Below are 25,352 nucleotides of genomic sequence, written 5' to 3'. Positions count from 1 at the left end.
CGTTATCAATAATATTAAAAGTACACAAGCAATGCATTGATACCAAAATAAATATGAATAGTTTGTCATTATTTTCAATTGTACGATTTCCAATGTACAAATTTCCAATTGTTTTAAAAATAATTTCATCAACTGTTTTTACAAAGGATAAATTAATTATCAAATAATGTCTCAACGTATTGATTTAATTTTTTTTTTTTTTTTGTAATTTAAAAAACAAATTTACCTTTCTTCTGTTTAAACCAGCAATTATTGCAACGACGAAAGATGTAGCATTATTAATAATTTGTGATTTGATAATTATCGTAGTCACAGTTTCAAGATCAGACCCAATAAATACATTCATCTGTTGTCCAAACAAATAAATTAAAATACAATAAAATAATAAATTACTAATTGCATAAATAAAACCGATGGTGCTAATAGTTCGATCAACGAAATATTCGATTAGGCCAGTGCAAACTATCGAATTTGCAATAATTAATGGCACAAATGTACGTTGAAATTCTTTTAATTGAAACATTTTTATTTTTATTTTTTTTTTTTTAATTTAAACAATTTTCACTGAAAAACATATACAACTTTTGAAAACTTATTTCATTTAATTTTATAACAACTTCTTACTGTACTTTTTCGAACGATACTAATTCATAACAACGTAACTCATATTCTTAATATACTTGAGTGTTTTCGTAATATTATTATGACTTGTATTTATCCAGGAAATAATGAGTAACCATTTTCTTATTTCACCCTATCATCATCATCATCCATTTACCCTTCATCCACCCCCTACTTTTATCATGTCAGATATCTAAATTGTTATTAAAGAATTGTTATAATAGTATTAGTTGATTATTCAATAAAAAAAAATCAATAAATAATTATGCACTTATATTTCATACGTTTTTGTGGTAATTTAATTTTCAATTTTTATTAATTTATAATAAATTACTTTATTTATAATAAAAATTAATTATTATAATACAGGTAATTATATTATATTAATAATTATATTTATAATTATTAATAATAATATTATATAAATTATATTATATATTAATTATATTAATTTACTCTAACATAAATATTATATATTTAATATATGTATATTATTAATATATTAATTATATTATATTTTATGATTTATTTTTAATTATATTAATAATAAATTATATATTTAATTTATATTAATAAAATAATTATATAATTATATATTGTATAATTAATAATAAAAATAATTAATATAATATAGTTAATTATATTATATTATTAATTATATTTATATTTATAATTATTAATAATAATATTATATAAATTATAAATTATATAATGTATTATTAATTTATTTATTCGACAAATACATTGTTTGTAATTTTACAGTGATCATATACTTTTATCGTTTAAACACATTAATTATTTATTATTTATTATTATTAAAATTACAATGTGTACAATATAAGAAAAGTGAATAATTTTAATAAGCATAGTACCTTGTTAACAAAAATAATCAATAATACGACTTTTTCCATTAAATTATTTAAACAATTATACATTTATAAATTCAGAATAATTTACATTGAAGAATAATTTGAAATTTTTTTACAAATCAGTTGTTAATATCGTTGAATTTGGATAAAATTGTGCTGGTACGTTACCAACTTGAATTAAAATAACTAGATAAGTTGTGACAGTACTGATTACCTAAAATTAATAAATATTATTAAGTCTAAATATAATGAATAAATGAATTAATAAATATTATTATTATTACTTACGTTACTAATCAAAGTATGATCGAGACTAAAAAATCCACAGGTTGTCAATGATAGTGGATTTTGTATAAGTTGTATAATAAAATCACGAATCTAACATAATTATTAACATATAATAATGATTATAATATAAAAATATAAACATACATTTATTTATTAATTAATAAAAATACCTCAACACGAAATTCTTTACTGATCGATGGTTCGTACAATTCGCATAAAATATCTCCGGTATTTTTTGCATGTAAAAATAAATACACAAATGTTGTTAAATATATATATACTTTTTTTTTTTTAATATAAAATTTTAAAATAGAAAAAAAAGAAATAATATTTTTCACAAAACATACCTCGGTAATAGTTTTCGTACAAATCCAACTAATTACGATAATTTTTAATGAAAAAAATAATATCCAATGAAAAATCATAAATGATTCATAAATATCTGTACGATAAATTTTATTGATAAGATGAAAGTACAGATTGTATGCAACTGCAGTTATTAAAATGAATGCAGTTGTTATTGACATTAAAATATGTATTCCATATGCGTCATTTATATTTCTCGCACATTTGGTTAATTCCAAATGTATTTCCCTTTTTTTTTTTTAAATAAACAAATATTTATAATTATTATTATAACAGATTAAATTCATAATTAATATTTAAAAAATTATTTAGATAAATATATATATAAATATAACACAGTGCATATTATTAAAAATTATTTTATAATAATTACACAAAATTATAAATATAACGTAAATTAAATTTACATATTTTTCTATTAAATTTATTATTAATAAATACTTTTTTACATTTAATTGTTATTTTATTTTACATTTAATTTTTATTTTTCTTTTATTAACTTTTATTTTATTTTACTTTTATTTTATTAACTTATTAGAATTAATTTATTAAAATCATTTTAAAAAAAATATTATTAATTAATATTTAATAATATTATAAAAAATAATTAAATAACAGTGCATAAATATAAAAATGTAATAAAAAATTATTTTATAATAATTATAAAATTATAAATAATAATAATTATATTTTTACTTCTTTTTTAATTAAATTTATTCATTTATTATTAAATTAAATATCTTTATATTTAATTAATATTTTTTTTATTTATATATTTATATTAAATTATCTATATATTTATATTATTTTATATCTTATTAAAAATAAAAATTAAATATACAATATTTAATAATAATATTATAAAAAATAATTAAATAGCAGTGCAAAAAAATATAGAAAATATAATTAAAAATTATTTTATAATAATTATACAAGATTATAAATAATATAAATTATATTTTTACTTTTTTTATTAAATTTATTTTCTTATTATTAAATTAAGTATCCTTATATTTAATTTATATTTTTTTATTTATATATTTATATTAATATTATATTATTTATTTATTATATTATTTATTAATTATATTATTTATATATTTATATTTATTTATTTATATTAAATTATTTATATATTTGTATTATTTTATATCTTATTAAAAATAAAAATTAAATACACAATATTTAATAATACTATTATAAAAAAAATAATTAAATAACAGTGCAAAAAAAATATAGAAAATATAATTAAAAATTATTTTATAATAATTATACAAGATTATAAATAATATAAATTATATTTTTACTTTTTTTTTCTTTATTAAAATTTATTATTATATTAATAAATTTTGTTTAAATGTAAATTTTATTTTACTTTGTTAAAATTAATTTAATAAACTAATTAAATAACAGTGCACAAATATAACAACAAAAACTATATATATATATATATATATATATATATATATATATATATATATAAATTAAATATAATAATAATAAATATAATAATTACCGTATTTTTTTTATCTTAATAATTTCCTCGTTAGATTTATACGTTCTGTATATACCAGATGATACTAAATCATTATTATTATTGTTATTATTATTATATAATCTTAATACTCTTTTATGTTGTGGTGAATTGTTACTCGTAGTTAACATATTTTGTAATAATTTATTTAATTCATTCAATTTTGTTTTGATATACCTATTTAATTATATTCACTTTCAAATAAATATATAGATAAATATTTTTTTTTTTTTTTTAAATAAATAAATAATACTACTTGCCTCATCCAAAATAAATAAGTGAGATCATTGATGAACAATACGAGACACGGATAACGTTCTAAATATAAAAATATACACAATTTCCAATAATCATCTTTCGATGATTTGAGACATGGAATATCAATAAAAAAAAATGATATTACAGTAACAATTAAAAATATTATCATAAGACACTGTTGCCAAAAATATTTAGACAAATTCATCGGAATGTTAAGTTGATTCATTGATTTAACACATGTTTCTATTTGTATTGTTAAACGTCTTATTTCCTAAACAAACAAACAAAAATTAAATATTTAACGCAAATTATTAAAAAAAGAAAAAAAGAATTTAAACTACAAATAAATTACCTTTCGTCTCAAAATACCTGCTATGATCGAAATGATATAAAAAATAAAATCATTAATAATATATAATTTATATAACAATCGTACGAGTACTTGTTGTGCAATATCAATCATCATAAAATTAAATGAATAAGTATATGCAACAATAATATACAAAATAAAGCCAATAATAACGTAAATAAAACCAATTAGGTTTATTTTCAAATCAATAAAATATTCAATCAGACCGGTTGAAAATATTGAATTAATTATTATTAATGGTTTTAAACTTTGACGAAAATCTTCGACTTTTAACATTTTGTTTTAAATTGCAGATATCAACTTTATTTATTATTTTAATTAATTAATTTTTCTCTTTTTTTCTGTCTTATGTGAAATGAGAGATACACAAATATAGTATTAATAAATTACTAATTAATTCTATCACACCGATAAAAATATATGTATATATGTATATATATTTATTATAATCATAATTCAATAGGAATACGAAACTAAACGTAGAACATTCCTTGTACGGTATTGATGTTATACTACTACCCTTACTTGCTTTGCCATAACTCATTACTTACATTATATCTTATCAAACATACACCTTTCCTATTGGTTATTATTCTTACTTTGTGTTTTGTATTAGTATTAGTAATGAATGACCCCTTTTGTTCCGTGCGATCGTTGATCAGAAGAATTCACTTAGGTGTATTAATTTCTCACCCGTTATATATATTTTATACTATTTTTAGATTGTTTATTTAATTGAAGATTTTTATCTTTTTTTTCTTTTTTTTTTTATAAATAAGTTAGTAAAAAAAAATGAAAAATAAAATGTATAGAAATTAATTAAATTATTTTTTAAAAATTATTAGAAATATGTAATAAAATTAATAATATTGTGTTAAATTAATAAATATTATTTTTTTAAATATTATAAAAATATAGAAAATTAATAAAAATGTATATAAAATTAATTATTTATAATATATATTTATATATATTATATTGTATTAAATAAAATAATTATTTTATATATATTTATATTTTATATAAAAAATTTATATTATATTATAATTTATATAATATAAATTATATATAATAATTATATATAATATTTTTTAAATATTATAAAAATATATAAAATTAATAAAAATGTATAAAAATATAATTAAATTATTTTCTGTTAACAAATAAATTATTATTCATATCTTTATTAAATTATTATCTTATATATTTTTATAATATTAAAATATAATATTAAAATATTTAAAAAAATATATAAAATAAATTAAATAATTTTTTTTTCAAATATTATAGAAATATAGAAAATTAATAAAAATGTCTAAAATTAATTATTTGCAATATATATATATTTTTTTTAAATATTATAAAAATATATAAAATTAACAAGAATGTATAGAAATATAATTAAATTATTTTCTATTAACAAATAAATTATTATTAATTTCTTTATTAAATTATTGTCTTACATATTTTTATAATATTAAAATATTTAAAAAATATATCAAATTAATTAAATTATTTTTATATTATCATCTATTGCATGTAAATTACATTTGTCATATTACATATATTACAAAACAAAAAACATAATATAATTTATTTAACTTTTTAAATCATTATATGTTAAATTATAATTCGCATTGTTATTAATAATATTAGTAGTATCACCAACTTGAATAAGAATTACGAGATATGTTGTAATCGAACCGATTGCCTAAAAAAAAAAAAAAAGAGAGAAAAACAAAATAATTATTATCAAAAAGATTATAATGTTTTATAAACAAACTTACGCTGTATAAAAATGTATGATTCAATTCGAAAAATCCACAGATGGTAAATGTCAAACGATTTTCTAATAATTGAAACATAAAATCACGTATCTGAAATTAAAAATTAAAAAAAACCATAAAAATTACAAATTTAATCAAAAATTTCAATTATTTAATTAAACATTGTTTGTATACTTACATTATCACGAAATTTTTGGCTGGTTGATGGCTCGTATAATTCGCATAGAATATTTCCAGTATTCCCAGCATATAAAAATAAAAAAAATTATTTTTATATATACAACCATTAAAAAACCATTCATCAAAAATAAAATCCCTCGAACCCCATAGACCAAAAAAAATTTATGTATGTATTACCATTAAATATCTTTCAAATGATATTAATAATAAATTAATCCTAATCATCTAATTAATTAAATAATAAATGATATTTATAGTATATTAATTTAAAGTAAATTTATATTTTTAATAATCATAAAAAGTCATATTATTTATTATCAAAAATAAACCTCTGGGCTCCCCCCCCACACACACCTACACATGCACAGAAACTAATAAATAATAATTATTGAAAATAGCATACTTCTGTTATGGCTTTCTCGCACGTATAGTTTATTAGACAAATTTTGGAAACATAAGCAAAAATCCAATATAAACGTGCATAATAATCCCCTAAAGTATGATTGGATTTGTTTAATATTGTTACATCGTATAAATCATAAAGCAACGTAATTACAAATGATGTTCCTTCCATAATTGATATAAAAATATGTAATCCGTAAGCTTCGTTTAGAATATTACTTATTTTCATCAATTCCAAATGGATTTGTCTTCAATTTGAAAAATAAAAAACAGTATAAATATTAGTATGAATTTTATTATTTAAAAAAAAAAAAACCAACAACAAAGTATAATATTGGATTGTCCGGAAATTTCGTGCCAATTTTGATGGAAGAAGATTGAAATGTTTTGCAATTTAATTTTTTATTCTTGGTATATATTTATTAAATTATATATGAGTGCCATTTTGTTTCTACAATCTTTCTCCATCTTTATGGGTAATTTCAAAAATTTCTGGACTAATTTAAAAACTTAAGAGTAAAAAACATTTTAGGTTTTTCAGCAGAAAAAACTTTTCAGGTTTTTTAGCATACAAAAACTTTTCAGGTTTTTCAGCAAAAGAAAACTTTTCAGGTTTTTCAGCAAAAGAAAACTTTTCAGGTTTTTCAGCAAAAGAAAACTTTTCAGGTTTTTTAGCAAAAGAAAACTTTTCAGGTTTTTTAGCAAAAGAAAACTTTTCAGGTTTTTCAGCAGAAAGAAAACTTTTCAGGTTTTTCAGCAAAAGAAAACTTTTCAGGTTTTTCAGCAAAAGAAAACTTTTCAGGTTTTTTAGCAAAAGAAAACTTTTCAGGTTTTTTAGCAAAAGAAAACTTTTCAGGTTTTTCAGCCATCTATTGAAAATCGGCACAAACTCTCCGGACAATCCAATAAATCATTTTGAAATAGATTCAGACAACTTACTTAACTTTGTTTAATTTAATATAATTTTCATTAGCTTTGTACATATGATAAATAATAGATAAAGATAAATCATCTTCCCAATTATCTTTCATACGAACAACTTTTTTGTGTTGTGGTAAATCGATAGTTGTTGTTAACATATTTTCAAGTATGCCATTCAATTCGTTAAATTTGATCCCTATATATCTATTAAAAAAAAAAAAACATTAAATATTATTTCTTCATTATTAATGATTAATTAATAAATAATAATACCACATTGAACTTACCTTACCCAAAATACAAATGAAAAATCAATAACAATAGTTACAATAAAAGTAATACTATCGAATAAATAAAGTCTTAAGGTGTTAAATAAATCATATGATTCGTTGATTTTAGAAAGCCACCAACTATCACAAATTACTAAACCAATTAGTATAAAAAAGTAACATAAAGCACCTATATACTGATAACGAATTATAGAAAAATAATTTGATGATACATTTAATTCTTCTATTCGTCGTGTACAAGTTTCCAATTGTTTAATAAATAATTTTATTTTCTGTAAAAAAAAAAACAAAAACAAATATTGGTATTTATTTAACAAAAAATTATTGATGAATAATAGATATCACATATACACATGAAATTATTATTAAAAATATAATATATTTATATATTTATATTTATATTAGTATATTATTTGGTTCCCCTATATATATTATATTTTTAAATATATTAATAAAATATAATATTTAAATATATATAATTAAATACGAATATATTAGAAAAATATAATAATAAAAAAAATATATATATATATTTAAATTATTATTAAAAATATAATATATTTATATAATATTTATATTATTATATTATCTATTTACCCTATATACTTTTTTTAAATATAATTAAAAAATGTAATATTTTAATATATAATTAAATACGAATATATTAACAAAATATAATAATAAAAAAATATAATACTTAAGTATATAATTAAATAAAAATATAATAATAATATATAATATATAAATATATAAAATAAATCTAAATATAATGAAAAAATATTATAATAAAATATAATAATATATATATTATAATATATCAATATAATATAATAATATAATATAATAATATATATGTTATATATTCCTTCTTATATATATATATATATATATATATATATATATATATATATATATATATATATATATATATATTTTTGTAAATATAATGCAACTATAAATAACACAATAATTATTTAAATAAAATAATTATAAACCTTTCTTCTTGTAAAACCAAGGACAATAGTCATAATATACAAAAAAATATTATTATAATTTTGAAATTTAATTATTATTCTTATCATTTTTCTTCCATAAATATTCACCGAAGAATACATCACTCTTTTAAACTGTACACATGAAAAACCATAATAAGTTATACATAAAATAATGTAAAAATAACCAATAGTTCTAATCATACGTTCTTCAAAGTATTCAATTAGGCCAGTACAAAATATTGAATTGATTACAATCAATGGCATAATTAATCGTTGAAATTTGTTCAATTTATACATTTTGATTATTTTTTTTTTTTTTTTGGTAATTTAAAGTATCACTTTTTTACTTGAAAAAAACAAAATATTACAATTTTTTTTTTCTTATTCTCAAGTATGATCTAACTTGAACTACACGTGTCATACTAATTCTCATGTTATAAAAGTACATTTCACTTTTCATTATATTCAAGTGTTTTTATAATCAATGTTATTACGATCTTTTATGGTTTATTTGAAATAAAAAAAAAAAAAAAAAAAAAAACAAAAGAAAAGAAAAGAAACAGAAAAAATAACTAATCATGCAATTCACTTTACTTCAACTTCTATGCATCAAGTTTAAATATTATTTTTATCATTTTTATCATGAAAGGCCATATTATTATGTTGGTATTTGCTTATCATTGAAATGAAAAAAAAAAAAAATCAATAAAAAATTAATTATTAAAAGAAGAACAGGAGTATCGTAACCATTGACTTAGTAAAGTACTTATAAAAACATTTCGTTCATTTTTTTTTGTTGTCATTTTTTTTTACATAGAATATTTCATTTGTTAATGCTTATAATAATACATTTTTATCGTTTGTATAATCAAATATGATAAATGATGAATTATTCGAGAAATTTATGATGCTTTTAATTTAATCGATTATTTGTATAATAATAATATTATTTATTATTATTATTATAATATAATTAATTATGATCGTAATATTTTATATTGAAAAATAAAAATGATTCGTTTTATTTTTTATTTATTTTTTGTTGTTTTTTTTTTTTTTAATTTATAGGTGTATATATGTTATATTATTATTGTGTGTGAGAATAATTTTGACAAATTTTACATATATATAATTTTTTATTTTTAATTAATTTTAGTTATAATAAATGTTATAATATTTATTAATTTAAAATTAAAATTATATTCTATTAATTATTTCTATAATTTTTCTTATACATTAACTTTTGTTTTATCTTAATTTTAATTAAAATTAGTTTACTTTAATTAATTTAATTTAAAATAAAAAAATTATATTAAATATTAAATATTTTTATAATTATTATTTTTTAATTATTGTACAGTGCATATATTTTATATACTATATAATAATTTTTCTAAAAATATTATCTTATTTTTAATTAATATTAGTTATAATAAATATTAGAATATTTATTAATTTAAAATTAAAATTATATTCTATTAAATATTTCCATATTTGTTCTTATACATCAACTTTTATTTTATCTCTTATAATTTTAATTATAACAAATATAATATTTATTAATTAATTTAATAATTTAATCTTTAAAATTAAACTTATATATTCTATTAAATATTTCCATAATTTTTCTTCTACATCAACTTTTATATTATCTCTTATAATTTTAATTATAATAAATATAATATTTATTAATTAATTTAATAATTTAATCTTTAAAATTAAAATTATATTATATTAAATAGTTTTCTATAATTATTATTTTTTTTAATTATTGTACAGTATATTTTATTTACTATAATAATTTTTCTATTAAACATTTTTATTTCTTAAATTAAATTGTAAAATATTCTCTTTTTTTTCCTATCTTTTTAATATATTTATTTATATCATAATTTTATGGGAAATATAATAGGAAAAAAGAAATAATTAAAACTATTCATTACGCAAGTATAATATAATATAATTAATTAATTAAATAAAACTATGTTTTATAATTAATGTGAGGAGTGATTAGTATCATCAGACATTTGTATCATAATAGTCAAATACGTCCTAACTTATGGGAAATATAATAGAAAAAAGAAATAATTAAAACTATGCATTACACAAGTATAATATAATATAATTAATTAATTAAATAAAACTATGTTTAATAATTAATTTGAGGAGTGATTAGTATCATCAGACATTTGTATCATAATAGTCAAATACGTCATCATAACTCCAACACACTGAAAAAAAAAAAATAATAAAATGATCGTACATTTTGGTAATATTATTAATAATCCCCCCTCTCCCTTTTAGTTTATAAATTATTTATTATACTCAACCGAATATATGTATTTTCTATTGAATGAAAATAATCCAAATGTCGAATACGTTGATTGACAATGTGCTGTTTGCAATGTGAACATTTTCACCTATTATCAAATAAAATAATTTACATAATTTGTAAAAATTAATAAATCACCAATGTAACAAAAGAAAACAATAATTACAATAAAAAAAATAATAATAATAATAATAAGAAGTACCAACCTCTTGTTGTATCATATGATCCGTACTTTCAGCATAAAACGTATAAATAATTTCGTTGACTTTTTCCATCTAAAAATTAGATAACAATTTTATTTTAATATAATTTATAATAAATTCGTAAATTTGATAATTAAGATACAATTAATGACCTTTTGTGTAGTCTCGTCACAAGTATAATTAATAAAGATCACTTTAAAAATAGTACTTATGACAAAATGTGGAATAGATGACAATTGATTGAGCACAAGTCTATGATAATCTATTGTAGTTTTATTGATTAAATATAAACTATAAAAAAAACATGTGTTGTAAAAGAAATATATACTGATAATTATAGATGTTTGAATGTTATACATGTTTGTTATATTTTTCGACACTTTGTATAATTCCAAATGAATTTGTCTGAAATCAAACAAAAAAATTATCATCAAATATCTGTATAATTTATCTGTTTGTTTTTTTTTTTTAAATAATAAATAAATAATTTACATACCTGATTGTTTGCAACAATTGTCTGCTACGTATTATCATTTGTTCATTAACATCAGTACGTGAATTTTTCTTTTGAGACGATGGTAAAACATTGATCAAATTTTTCAATGAATTTTCTTTATCTTTACATTTAATTAATTCCAATGCTATTGATGAACGTGGTAAAATATTAATATCACTTAAAAGATCATTAGAACGTTCCAATTCCGATTTAATACATCTATAATAAATATAATATATAATAAATAATTATTGTTTTTTTTTAAATGAATTATGAAATATAGTTACTATAGTATATATTAATAAAAATGATAATACTATAAAAGAAATTATAATAAAATTTCTATTATATATTATTATATGTGTTATATTAAATTTATAATTAAGAAAATACGTATAATAATAAATATAAAATTAATATAAATATTATATAATATAAAGATAAAAAAAAAGAATTGTTCGTGGCTCGGTGCTAAAGTCCCCGATTCGTAACCGCGGTAACACAGGTCGAACCCTGCCAGTCTCGAAATTTTTATAATATAAAAATATTTAATTAATATAATATTATTATTCTATAATAGTATTAATTAATGTAAAATTAATAATTATTTCATATACTAATTTTTAATATAAAATAATATAAAAATTATTTTTATATTCTTTACTAACTTAATAATTAGTACAATACCAATATTATTAAAATATAATTAATAATATTTTAAAATATAATTATAATATATATTAAAATAATAATGATTTAATATATAATATAAAAATATTTAATATTAATATAATATTAAAAACTACTATAATAGTAATTATTAAATAATATAAAATTAATAATTTAATATATAATAATAATATTTTAAAATATAATTATATGATAATATTTTAGAATATAAAAATGTAATATATATTAAAATAATAATGATATAGTATGTTAACGGCCTTGCCATGATGGAAACACAAGTTCCCGTACGATCACTTAAGTTAAGCATCACTGGGCACGGGTAGTACTTGGATGGGTGACCGCTTGGGAACACCGTGTGCTGTTAACGCTGGAATGGAAAGGAGGAAAGGAGGGAGGAAAAAAGAAGGGGAGGAGGAGGAGGGAAGGAGAGGAGGAAGAAGGAAGGAAGAAGGAAGGAGTGGAGGAAGAAGGAAGGAGAGGAGGAAGAAGGAAGGAGAGGAGGAAGAAGGAAGGAGTGGAGGAAGAAGGAAGGAGAGGAGGAAGAAGGAAGGAGAGGAGGAAGAAGGAAGGAGAGGAGGAAGAAGGAAGGAGAGGAGGAAGAAGGAAGGAGAGGAGGAAGAAGGAAGGAGAGGAGGAAGAAGGAAGGAGAGGAGGAAGGAGGAAGAAGGAAGGAGAGGAGGAAGGAGGAAGAAGGAAGGAGAGGAGGAAGGAGGAAGAAGGAAGGAGAGGAGGAAGGAGGAAGAAGGAAGGAGAGGAGGAAGGAGGAAGAAGGAAGGAGAGGAGGAAGAAGGAAGGAGAGGAGGAAGAAGGAAGGAAGAAGGAAGGAGAGGAGGAAGAAGGAAGGAGAGGAGGAAGAAGGAAGGAGAGGAGGAAGAAGGAAGGAGAGGAGGAAGAAGGAAGGAGAGGAGGAAGAAGGAAGGAGAGGAGGAAGAAGGAAGGAGAGGAGGAAGAAGGAAGGAGAGGAGGAAGAAGGAAGGAGAGGAGGAAGAAGGAAGGAAGAAGGAAGGAGTGGAGGAAGAAGGAAGGAGAGGAGGAAGAAGGAAGGAGAGGAGGAAAAAGGAAGGAAAGGAAGAATAGGAAAAAATAAAGTAGTAGCAAGGAGGTTATGTTAAAAACCCGCGTAGGGTTGACATGGGAATAAAGTGTATAATAATATAATAATGATATAGTATATAATATAAAAATATGTAAAAAATTAATATAAATAATATATCTATTATTCTATAATAGTTATTATTAAATATAATATAAAAATAATTTATATGTATAATAAAGTTATTATTCCTATTTATGTAATAATAATTACATAATAATATTTCATTATTTAATTAAAAATAATGATTATTAACTTACCTTACTACAGTTAAAAATTCCAAAATAACAGTAATAGCAATTACTTCACCGTATATATGAGAAGCAGCAAAGAAAAGGGTTAATAATCTGCTTGTTTCATTTTCATCCAAAACTACATTAGTAAAATATACATCGAATGATGTCATAAGGATTAAATATGTTAAAAAGAATATAATTTCGATCATTGTTCTAACATAAATCTTATGAAATCGTGAATTAGAACCGAGTGCTTTTAATGTTTTATCAATTTCTTCAAGACTTCTTATTGAATTTTCCCATTGCTACACATAAATTTACAGAACATATAATTAGTATATAACTTATGGGGATGGAAATGAATTATGGAGATAAAGAAAAAAAATTAATGATTGAAATTTACCTGATTTTTGAACAATCCTACAACCATTGCAATGATCACAACGATAATGTTTGAAAATAACATAATATTATTTTCAGTATCACTAAAATTTAATACTCTTTCCTTCAATGATACATATTTCCAACTTGTGATATATAATATAAACCAAAGTGTCGAATATATAACACTCAATTTAAGATTCCTTTTACCATTTGGTAATTTTATAATACGTATTCCAAATATCGTTGTAAATATTTTAAACGGTTGTAAAATATCTTTCAAACTTTTCAAAGAACTTTTATCCATTTTTCTTACAACACTTGTCTGATCTTTCATTAGATTTTCTTTTTTAATTCCTTCACAAATTATATTTAATTGTCTCCTTTTTTTTTTTAATCATAAAAAATCATAATTAGTTTTTTCTTTTTTTAATTAATTTACAAATTATATTTAATTGTCTACTTTTGTTTAAATATCAAAAATCAGAAGATAATTCACATTAGATTATTTTCTTCTTCTTTTCTTAATTAATTCACAAATTATATTAATTATATATTTAAATATAAAAAATCACAAAATAATTCACATTAGATTATTTTTCTTCTTCTTCTTTTTTTCTTAATTAATTCACAAATTATATTTAATAATTGATTTTTTAAATATTAAAAAACCGAATAATCAATTTATTACTGATTTTAAATAACACTATTAGAGTTATACATTATACATAAAGAAAAAAATTTAAATAAAACTTATTTTGTAATAAGAAGAACAATTACAAGAACAACACTGGCCGAGTATCAACGATCAAGTAGCGTCTTCGAAGGATAATATTAAAATGCGTTCTAGTTTCTTCAATAACCCATATTACATTCTAAATCGATGAACCTTACAATTACTAATATACACACACCAAATGACAATGCCAATTTACACGTATATTCTTATACTAATCCACTGATCCCACACATGAAAAAAAAATAAGACAAATATTGAATAAAACTTGCATATTTTATTTCATTATGCTTAACCAATTTACATATTCCATAAAAATAATAATAATAATAATAAAACAACAAAAAAGCAAAGAAAAAAAGACTATGATATACAGACTATACATATACAGACACAGATACAAGCATAAGGATGTATAATATGACACTTATAATATTAACGAAAGATAAACATGATAAATTTTATAAAACTCCTCCTTGTTTGTGTGTGTACTACCCTTACTAGTAGTACTAGCTAGAAAACGATATATAAGGATTATATTGTCCCAGGATCAATGAAGGGATGCTCGAAATGTCAACTAATTCGATAGGGTCTAAAAAGGGATTTTAGTTTTAACAGTTTGTTCTTGTCCTGTCAAGTTTGATCAACGATAGTTTTCAATCCCACATTATTTTATTTTAAATTCTAATTTTAATATTGTATCCATATTTTTTTTTTTATTATTTATTTATCAGATATTACATACTCTTGTATTATACATATATATGTTATATTTCTAACATTGCACAGTTTTATTATATTATAAATTTTTATTTTAAAGCACTTAATATTTATTTGTACAAATTATTCACTTTCGTAAATGTTTTATATTTAAATAAATATATATATTGTTTATTTCTGTTTATTATTCTTATCAAATTTTCATATTCGATAATAATAATAATTAAAAAAAATAAAATAAAAGGAAAGACTATATCTTATTAATTAATTTTTTAATCAATTAACTGTAGGGATAATAGATATTATATATTATTATAATAATAATTAATAAATTTAATATTATAATATAATATAATAAATATCTTAATACTATATATAAAATTATAATTATTATTTTAATATATGTAATATAATAATAATTAAATATGTATAATATTATATAATAAATATATTAAAATTATATATAAAATTATAATTATTATTATATTATATTTTATGAAATTAAATAATTATTAAATTATAATATATTAATATATTTAATATTATAATATAATATAAGGGTGCCCCGCCACGTGTTGCTGTGGCTCACAATCAGTCCGATATACACGTCTTTAAGTCAAGGAATTACCTTATACCGTCATCTGTTAGAATCTTATCGAACTAACAGAGATAATCATGACTCTTTCTTAATAAACAAATAATTCGCAATAAAATAATATCGCAATTATAAATTAAGATATAAACTATTCTATCTTTCAAGTTGGATGAAACTGCACACAGTGTGCAAAATTTGATTAAAATTGGTTCAGTAGTTTAGGAGTCCATTGCGGACAAACAACGTGACACGTAATTTATATATATTAAGATTAAAATATAATATAATATAATACAATAAAATTAATATACAATATATATATATATATATATTACCATTTAATCTTTAGCCTAAAAAAATTTATAAATTAATTAACAAATAAACGAATTAACAAACAAATCAATTAATTAAATAATACATTTAAAATGTTCATACACTTAAAATATTTAATAGTTGTCACATACTTCACATACTTCTATAAATGTAAATTAAAAAACAAAATTAATGACAATCGATTACCTTACGTTCTATGATTGGTGGAAAGGGGCAAAGAGAAAGATAAAAAGATAAAGAATGATAGAAAGTATTAGGAAATCGAAAACGAAGTGGATTTTCGACGATGCGTGAAGTTGCCTTCCAACGATAATCCTATTTTCTTTTCACTTAGGTTAGAGAACAGATGTAGGGAAAAAAAAAAAGATCTCGTAGAGTAGTTCGTTTAAAAAGGGACAGTGTTACTCGACATTAGTGTAAGAATGAAAGAGAGAGAGAGAGAGAGAAAGAGAGAGAGAGAGAGAAAGAGAGAGAGAGAGATGTGAGAGTGAGCTAAAAAGGGAGAAGATGATCCCGTGGGATTTACAAAACCCGACAAAGTGTCCGATTCTGGTCGAATACTAATCCTTCTTATAGTTGAAATAACTATGAACGATTGTATTTCATCATTACATACAAATAATATTATTACATAACTGTATCATTTATATATATATGTTATAATTCAATTTTATTAAGAAACTGATTTTTTTTCTTGAATTTTTTTATCTTAATTTTTCTTGAAACAATTTATGTTAATGAATTAATTGAAAAACTGATGAAGAAAAAAAAAGTATTTAAATAAATTGTAATGAAGTTCACAAACACGTAAGTTTAAGTAATAAGTTTAATTGAACTGATTGAAAGTGAGTTTTAACAGTTGAAATGCGGGCAACGTATTTTGACGTTCTTCACAATTTGTCACTGGAACGCGGATCACGTAAAAATACGTATATAATAAATAAATGGTTTTGATAGGGAGTAACGTATAATTGCAACACAGTGAAGTGGACAAAGTACTTAGCTAATGTATATGATGAATTATACATTTTTCAATGAATATGTAGTATATAATTCGACAAAGATGTAAACAATAAGATAGAAGAAAATTTTGATCAAACTTTCGCGCAATTCATGCAAAACGCACGAACCGTTGCATTCGTTACGTTGACGTCAAAGTATACCCGAGCATGTCAAGTGTTTAAGTATCTTATAGATAATTGTGTAATTATTTTTTTACGCTTCGAGAACATGATTGAGATATGCGATGTAACAGATGGCAAGTCGTAGAATTTCTATTTTGGAAAGTTTCTTGTCTGGTGGTAATGTTGGCAATAATTTCCGTAATTCGGCGAATGCCAAATTGAATGCTTCAACTCTGACCCTTTCTCTGCGATAATTATATATTTCACAATTATTTATTTATTATTTTTTAATTGAAATTATTTAATAAGTAGTTAATAATAATAGTGCAAATTATCTAAGATAATTGAAAAAATGAAACATTTTCTTATATTTTATTATATTATCTATACTTTTATATTATAGTTATTAAATATATAATATATTATATATATATATATATATATATATATATATATATATATATATATATATATATATATATATATATATATATATATTATAGTATATTAATATAGTATGTTATAGTATAACAATTTTTAATATTTCATTATATTCTTTATATTTTGATATTGTACTTTTTATAAATATATAATATATTATAATATATATTATAGTATATTATAATATAGTATAGTATATTATAGTATAACAATTTTTGATACTTTATTACATTATTTATATTACACTTTAATATATTATATATCGTATATAATTATATATATATTATACACTTTAGTAATATAAGTAATATAATATATGCATATAATAATTTAGTAATATAATTAATATTATATATATAATATAGTATATATTAGTATAGTATACTATATTATAGTATACCAATTTTTGATACTTTATTATATATATATATATTTATAATTTTATATTATACTTATTAAATATACAATATATTATAATATATATTGTAGTATAATATAATAGTATAGTATAGTATATTATAGTATATTATAGTCTAACAATTTTTGATACTTTGTTATATATTATTTACACTTTATATTATTATACTTCAATGTATTATATATAATATATAATTATATGTATATTATACTATTTTTTAATATCTTATATATATTATATATTTTATATATTTTTATATATAAGTTTATATTATTTTTTATAATTACATAAAAACTATATAAAAGGAATTTTATTATACACTTTAATATACATTTATATGCATTCACATTAGGTTAACATTTACATAATTTATAAAATAAAAATTTAAAACCTTAGTTAATTTGCACATTATTCAGTTAATCTATAAAATAACTGATATCTACACTTAATAACGATAACATTTATATACATACATAAATATATATATATAATATATATACATAATATATATATATACATAATATATATATATATACATAAATATTAGAAAAATCGATAAAATAGAAAGACAATAGAAGGGTTTTAGTTATATTTTATACCTTGTAGCGTGTGCCGTTCGATATTTCTGCGTAGCCCTTCGACGCCGGCGCCTTTCTTCCCTTGAAAGGGTTCCCGAACCTGGACCACCACCACCACCACCACCACCACCACCGCCCACACCATTGACAACGACACCGTGTCCACCATTCGCCATAGAATTTTCTCTGTCCTCCGATCGAAAGTTTTTTCAATATCTTTATTACCTTTTTTATTTTGTTTGTTTATTTGTTTGTTTATTTGTTTGTTTATTGTTCTTGGTTTTGTTTATTTCTTTTTCTTTTTTTTCTTTTTTTTAATCAAAAAGGTAGTAAGATGTCTCTTACCTTCGGTGCACTTGAATATTTTGCTTGCAACAATCCGTGATTGGTAACAATGCACCTCTTTCCATCATCGAACAATTGTATCTGAACATTTATAAAATTATTATTAATAATTTTTGTTTTGTTTATTTGTTAACTTTATTCTTTTCAAGATAGTAACTAAAATAACTGTCATTCTAAATTGTTATTCATTTTTATTCATTTTTTTTTGTTCTAAATTTATTTCTTCAAACTTTAATTTTAACTAAAATAACTGTCATAGTTTTGTGTTAATAATTGTTTCAATTTTTAATATTACTATTAATATTTGAGACACTTTATAATACTATGAAATATTATATTTTCATAATTTTACATTCATTAAATTATTATTCAATTTTTGTTGTTGTTCTAAATTTATTTCTTCAAACTTTATTTTCAACAAAACTATCCATCATAATTTTGAAATAATAATTGTTTAAATTTTCAATATTATTTATTTTTGAGACACTTTATAATATAAAATATAATTCCATAATTTTACGTGGATTTAATTATTATTAATTTTTGTTTTGTTTATTTTTTAACTTTATTCTTTACAAGATAGTAACTAAAATAACTGTCATTCTAAATTGTTATTCATTTTTATTCATTTTTTTTGTTCTAAATTTGTTTCTTCAAACTTAATTCTTCAAACTTTATTTTAACCAAAATATCGATCATAATTTTGTGTTAATAATTATTTAAATTTTCAATATTACTATTAATATTTGACACACTTTATAATACTATGAAATATTATATTTTCATAAGTTTACATCCATTAAATTATTATTCATTTCCTTTTTGTTCTAAATTTATTTCTTCAAACTTAATTCTTCAAACTTTATTTTAACCAAAATATCGATCATAATTTTGTGTTAATAATTATTTAAATTTTCAATATTACTATTAATATTTGACACACTTTATAATACTATGAAATATTATATTTTCATAAGTTTACATCCATTAAATTATTATTCATTTCCTTTTTGTTCTAAATTTATTTCTTCAAACTTAATTCTTCAAACTTTATTTTAACCAAAATATCGATCATAATTTTGTGTTAATAATTATTTAAATTTTCAATACTATTCATTTTTGTGACACTTTATAATAATATAAGATATTATTTATATAATCAAACTGATAAATATATCCTAATAATAATAAATAATCATTAATCACTTATAACATTAATTATTTTCATCATTACATCATAACAATAATTGTTCTGATACTTTATAATTCATTATTTAAATAATTCCACTATTAAATATTTATAATATACATTAAACAATATTACAAATAAATAAATAAAAAAATGAATTAATCTAATGAATTATATTAAACGATAAAAGAAAAAAGAAAAATCAAACAAAAATATGAGAGAAATGATCGGAAAATGACCTCGAGGTAAAAGAGTTCGTCAAATATTTGTAGACCAAATTTCTCATGGGGTGAATAAAATCTGTGGCAAATGCCATAGAAGGGTAAAAAAAAAAAAAAAAGAAACAAATCTCTAGGGTGTCTTAAATTGTGTTCAAACGTAAGGATTCTTTTCTCAAAAAAAAACAAAAAAACAAACAAACAAAACCTAACAGTTAACCTGATTCGATCGTGTTGAATTCGTTGAATATTTCAACAAAATTCTAAACTGTATAATTCAAAAAGGTTTACACGTAAGGTTCATTCGTAATGTCCTACGTTGATTTTATTTTATGTCTTTCTCTTTTAACTTGGAGGGTTGAGAAAAAAAACGAAAGATATAGGTTCGGATAGTATTTCGTTAACTATTCACCAATAAAAACAACCCTCCGATTCTTTCCAGTAAACAGCCAATTTCTATGTTCAACTGTACCCATTTTTGTTCAATTATTCACGTATTACGATACTGATTTAACATAGCATTCCATTTTCTCTGCCTTTTTGTTTATTTCATGTTACATTAGTTTAACATTTAAATGATAGTGTGTCAAATCAATTTTTATTTGCAAATTATCACGTAAAGTGTAATTATTGTATAACAAAATACATTTCATTATAAAATAGAGTAAACGAATTGAATAAGTATTTTGCAAATAATATTTAAATTTAGTTAAATGAACAACTCTTTGTAATATGTCAAATAAAATTTAATAAAATAAATAAATAAATAAATAAATAAATAAATAATGATCACACACACACGTATTATCGAAAATAAAATTTCATAATACATTTAATAATAAAAATGAAATAAATGAGTTAAATAAATATTTGGCAACTAAAAATAAAATTTAATTAAATGAACAATTCTTTGTAATTTGTTTAATAACATATGCTTAGAATATGTCAAATAAAATAATTAATTAATAAATAAATTAACGATTATCACACACATAATATTAAATATAAAAGTTCATTGTAACTTGTAAATAACATATCTTTGTAATGTGTCAAATAAAATTATTAAAATAATTAATTAATAATATCAAATGTTATAATAATGTCAAATAAAGTAAATAAAATGATTAATTAATAAATGAATTCATAATAATCGCACATATATTATCGAAAATTAAAGTTTCTAATTCGTTTCATAGTAAAACTGAACGAGTTGAACAAATATTTTGCAATTAAAAATAAAATTAAATTAAATGAGAACAATTCTTTCTAATTTATTAAATAACATATTTTTCTAACATGACAAATAAAATAATAAATAAATAAATAAATAAATGAATGAATAATAATCACACATATTATGAAAAATCAATCACCTGTGTGTATTTGAACACAAACCAAATGAAATTTGACGAACAAATTTGATAGGACACTTTCACTGTAAATTTTTAATAAAAACAAATCACTGTGTTATAATTAATAATAATAATAATATGTAATACACTGATATACACAATTGACACAATTTTGTTAAAAATAAACGATAAATGATAAAGATTGTTTTAGAAAATAGTAGAAGAGAAATTAAACTGGACCAGCAGAATCTCAACGATGAGTAGTCGAAAATGTTCACATCGAATACTATCTGTTATCTCTATCTATCTCTTCAACCCCTAACAGTACTCCCACTACCCCTATTTCCTTTATCAAACCACGCCTACGATTTCACCCTCCTTCCCGATCTCCTATTCGTCGAGATAACGCAGCATCCCAAATGGTTTCCAATGAGAATTCAACGATTTATTAAACGTAAACGCCTACTTTTTCCTTACAATACGCCATTATACCTTTTATATATGTATATATATATAACGTTAACAATTATTATTATTATTATTATTATTATTATTATTATTATTTCTGTTTTGTTTTCACCCATAAAACAATATCATTTAATTGTTAATAATATCTGGTTTTTATTGGTTCAAAAGTTTCTTTAAGTTTTTATAGAAAAATTCCAAAAATTACCTTTTAACTATTTAGTATTATATTAATTTATATAACATTATTTTTTGATTAAAAAACTTTTGTAGATTTTTATACGAAAATATCAAAAATTACATTTAAAATATTACCTTTTAATTATTGAGTATTATATAATTTTAATAGTATTATTGTATATTATATTAATATAATAATATTATGTTAATTTAAATATTATCTTTTACCTATTTAGTATTATATTAATTTAATATTATTATATTAATTTAAATGTTACCTTTAACCTATTAAGTATAATATTAATTTAATAATATTATATTAATTTAAATGTTACCTTTTAATTATTTAGTATAATATTAATTTAATAGTATTATTATATATTATATTAAATTAATAGTATTATATTAATTTATATAATAATATTATATTAACTTTAATATTACGTTTTAACTATTTAGTATAATAATATATTAATTTAATAGTATTATTATATATTATATTAAATTAATAGTATTATATTAATTTATATAATAATATTATATTAACTTTAATATTACCTTTTAACTATTTAGTATAATATTAATTTAATACTATACTATTAATTTAAATATTACCTTTTACCTATTTAGTATAATATTAATTTAATAGTATTATTATATATTATTTTTATATAATAATATTATATTAATTTAAATATTACCTCTTAACTATTTAGTATAATATTAATTTAATAATATTATATTAATTTAAATATTATTTTTTAATTATTTAATACAATATTAATTTATATTCCCTTTTTTTCTGGTTAAAAAAACTTTCGAATGTTTTTATACCAAAATACCAAAAATTACCTTTAAAATATTTAATATAATAATTAAATAGTATTATATTAATTTAATAACTATATTATATTTATTATAATTTAAATATATTACCTTTTATGAACTATTTAATAAAACTAATCACACACACACGTACAATATAAATTTTGTTCTTCAAACAATAGTACAATATAGTATATTTTCTTTTTTTTATAAATTTTTAATTCAATTCACTTGACTTTCATTTCATTTCAATTTTTTTTGTTTTGTTTATTTAATATTCTGTTTTATTTTTTCATTTTTTAAATATTTATCGTGTTGTGTATATTTGTACTATTGTTATTTAAATAATTATTATTATTTGTACTGTACTACTTGTTGTACTATTTTTAAAATATGTGAACAAGAAAGAAATTTATTTGATTGAACAATTGTTAGAAGAAATGGTTGTCGTTTTACGAGAAAGACCTCAAAGTATGATTACTATTGGACGCAGATGTGCGCCTAGGTTTGGACACCTGATCCTTACGAGAAATCCATACTCGTTGCGTAGAAACATTTCTCTCCCTTCTGATATTTCTTCTTTTTGAATAATCATATGAAAATTTATTTCCAAAAAAAATGTAATTCAAAATTTCAAGAATATTATTATTAATTTATAATCAATCAGATTTTATCATTTGATTTTTTTTTTTATATCCTTTCCTATTTATTAAAATTAATCAATGTAAACTATTTTCAAAACAACTCTCACTATATATATATATATATATATATATATAATAGAAACAAGACAAATGTATATTTTATACAAAAACAATTTGCATATTCGTGTTGAATGTGTGTATTGCGGTTTTGTCAATAATACAAATTGAAAATTAGTGAGGATGGTCAAGTCACGTGTCGTAGTCGTCATGAAAATCAATCAAAATAATAAAAACACGTGTATGTACATCATGTGTGTATACACAAGTCAGTAGTCACACCCTTTTTTTCTATAAGAAAAATCGTACAAATGACACGTGCCAAAATCATCATAGCCTTTTCATGTTATTTTCGTGTCATGAGATAGTTCACACCTCGTTACTTTGCGTCTACAAACAACCCCTTCCTCTATTCTTCAACCCCTTCCTTTTTTATTCATTTATATATATATATACCTACAAATCACATTTATATAATAACACTTTTATTTCAATCATTTTTTTTTTAAATAACAAATTGTTCGTTTTATTTATTTATAAGGTTTTCTAAAATCTTGATTTATAAATGATTTTTAATATTATACAGTAATAATAATAATTATTATAAATTGTTTTAATATTGACAATATTTCTATATAGATATTAATTATTATTATATAATTATGTGTGTGCAGGTATATAATTTATATTATTTATTTTATTGTATAGGTATTAATTATTATTATAAATTATTTTTATATAATTATGTGTGTGCAGGTATATATAATTTATATTATTTATTTTATTATGTAGGTATTAATTATTATTATATAATTATGTG

The 25,352-nt window shown here is 19.6% G+C and overlaps 3 protein-coding genes and 1 non-coding gene across 5 annotated transcripts; 1 reads left to right on the top strand and 3 right to left on the bottom strand.

Annotated features, from left to right (window-relative positions):
• Positions 1-1,602: 1,602 nt before the first annotated feature.
• LOC149031884 (uncharacterized) lies at positions 1,603-7,754 on the bottom strand. The gene is made up of 7 exons (XM_089174352.1): positions 7,615-7,754; positions 6,677-6,923; positions 6,094-6,183; positions 2,126-2,153; positions 1,949-2,058; positions 1,779-1,868; positions 1,603-1,704 (listed from the first exon to the last, which is right to left on the bottom strand). The coding sequence occupies exons 1-7, from the start codon at positions 7,752-7,754 to the stop codon at positions 1,603-1,605; spliced, it is 807 nt and encodes a 268-aa protein (XP_089030478.1).
• Positions 7,755-10,913: 3,159 nt separating this feature from the next.
• LOC107071035 (uncharacterized) lies at positions 10,914-14,652 on the bottom strand. The gene is made up of 6 exons (XM_089174351.1): positions 13,956-14,652; positions 11,913-12,131; positions 11,569-11,821; positions 11,420-11,488; positions 11,212-11,301; positions 10,914-11,112 (listed from the first exon to the last, which is right to left on the bottom strand). The coding sequence occupies exons 1-6, from the start codon at positions 14,138-14,140 to the stop codon at positions 11,038-11,040; spliced, it is 891 nt and encodes a 296-aa protein (XP_089030477.1). The 5' UTR covers positions 14,141-14,652; the 3' UTR covers positions 10,914-11,037.
• Positions 12,851-12,969, top strand: LOC149031883 (5S ribosomal RNA). Its single transcript, XR_016177238.1, has one exon. It is a non-coding gene; the product is annotated as a 5S ribosomal RNA (ribosomal RNA).
• A 1,421-nt stretch (positions 14,653-16,073) lies between the features above and the next one.
• LOC107071039 (helix-loop-helix protein 1) lies at positions 16,074-22,627 on the bottom strand. Of its 2 annotated transcripts, none has more exons than XM_089174345.1 (4): positions 22,383-22,627; positions 19,603-19,683; positions 19,279-19,448; positions 16,074-18,065 (listed from the first exon to the last, which is right to left on the bottom strand). In XM_089174345.1, exons 3-4 carry the CDS (start codon positions 19,431-19,433, stop codon positions 17,912-17,914), a joined length of 309 nt encoding a protein of 102 aa, XP_089030471.1. In that variant the 5' UTR covers positions 19,434-19,448; positions 19,603-19,683; positions 22,383-22,627; the 3' UTR covers positions 16,074-17,911. The 2 variants fall into 2 exon arrangements, with proteins under 2 accessions (XP_089030471.1, XP_015185179.1); XM_015329693.2 differs by having other exon boundaries at positions 19,279-19,443.
• Positions 22,628-25,352: the final 2,725 nt, after the last annotated feature.

This window comes from Polistes dominula, unplaced genomic scaffold, assembly GCF_049000335.1.
Source record: "Polistes dominula isolate Pdom_NZ unplaced genomic scaffold, Pdom_raw_medaka contig_83, whole genome shotgun sequence".
Lineage (NCBI taxonomy): Eukaryota > Metazoa > Arthropoda > Insecta > Hymenoptera > Vespidae > Polistes > Polistes dominula.
This window is presented reverse-complemented; position numbering and strand designations above follow the sequence as displayed.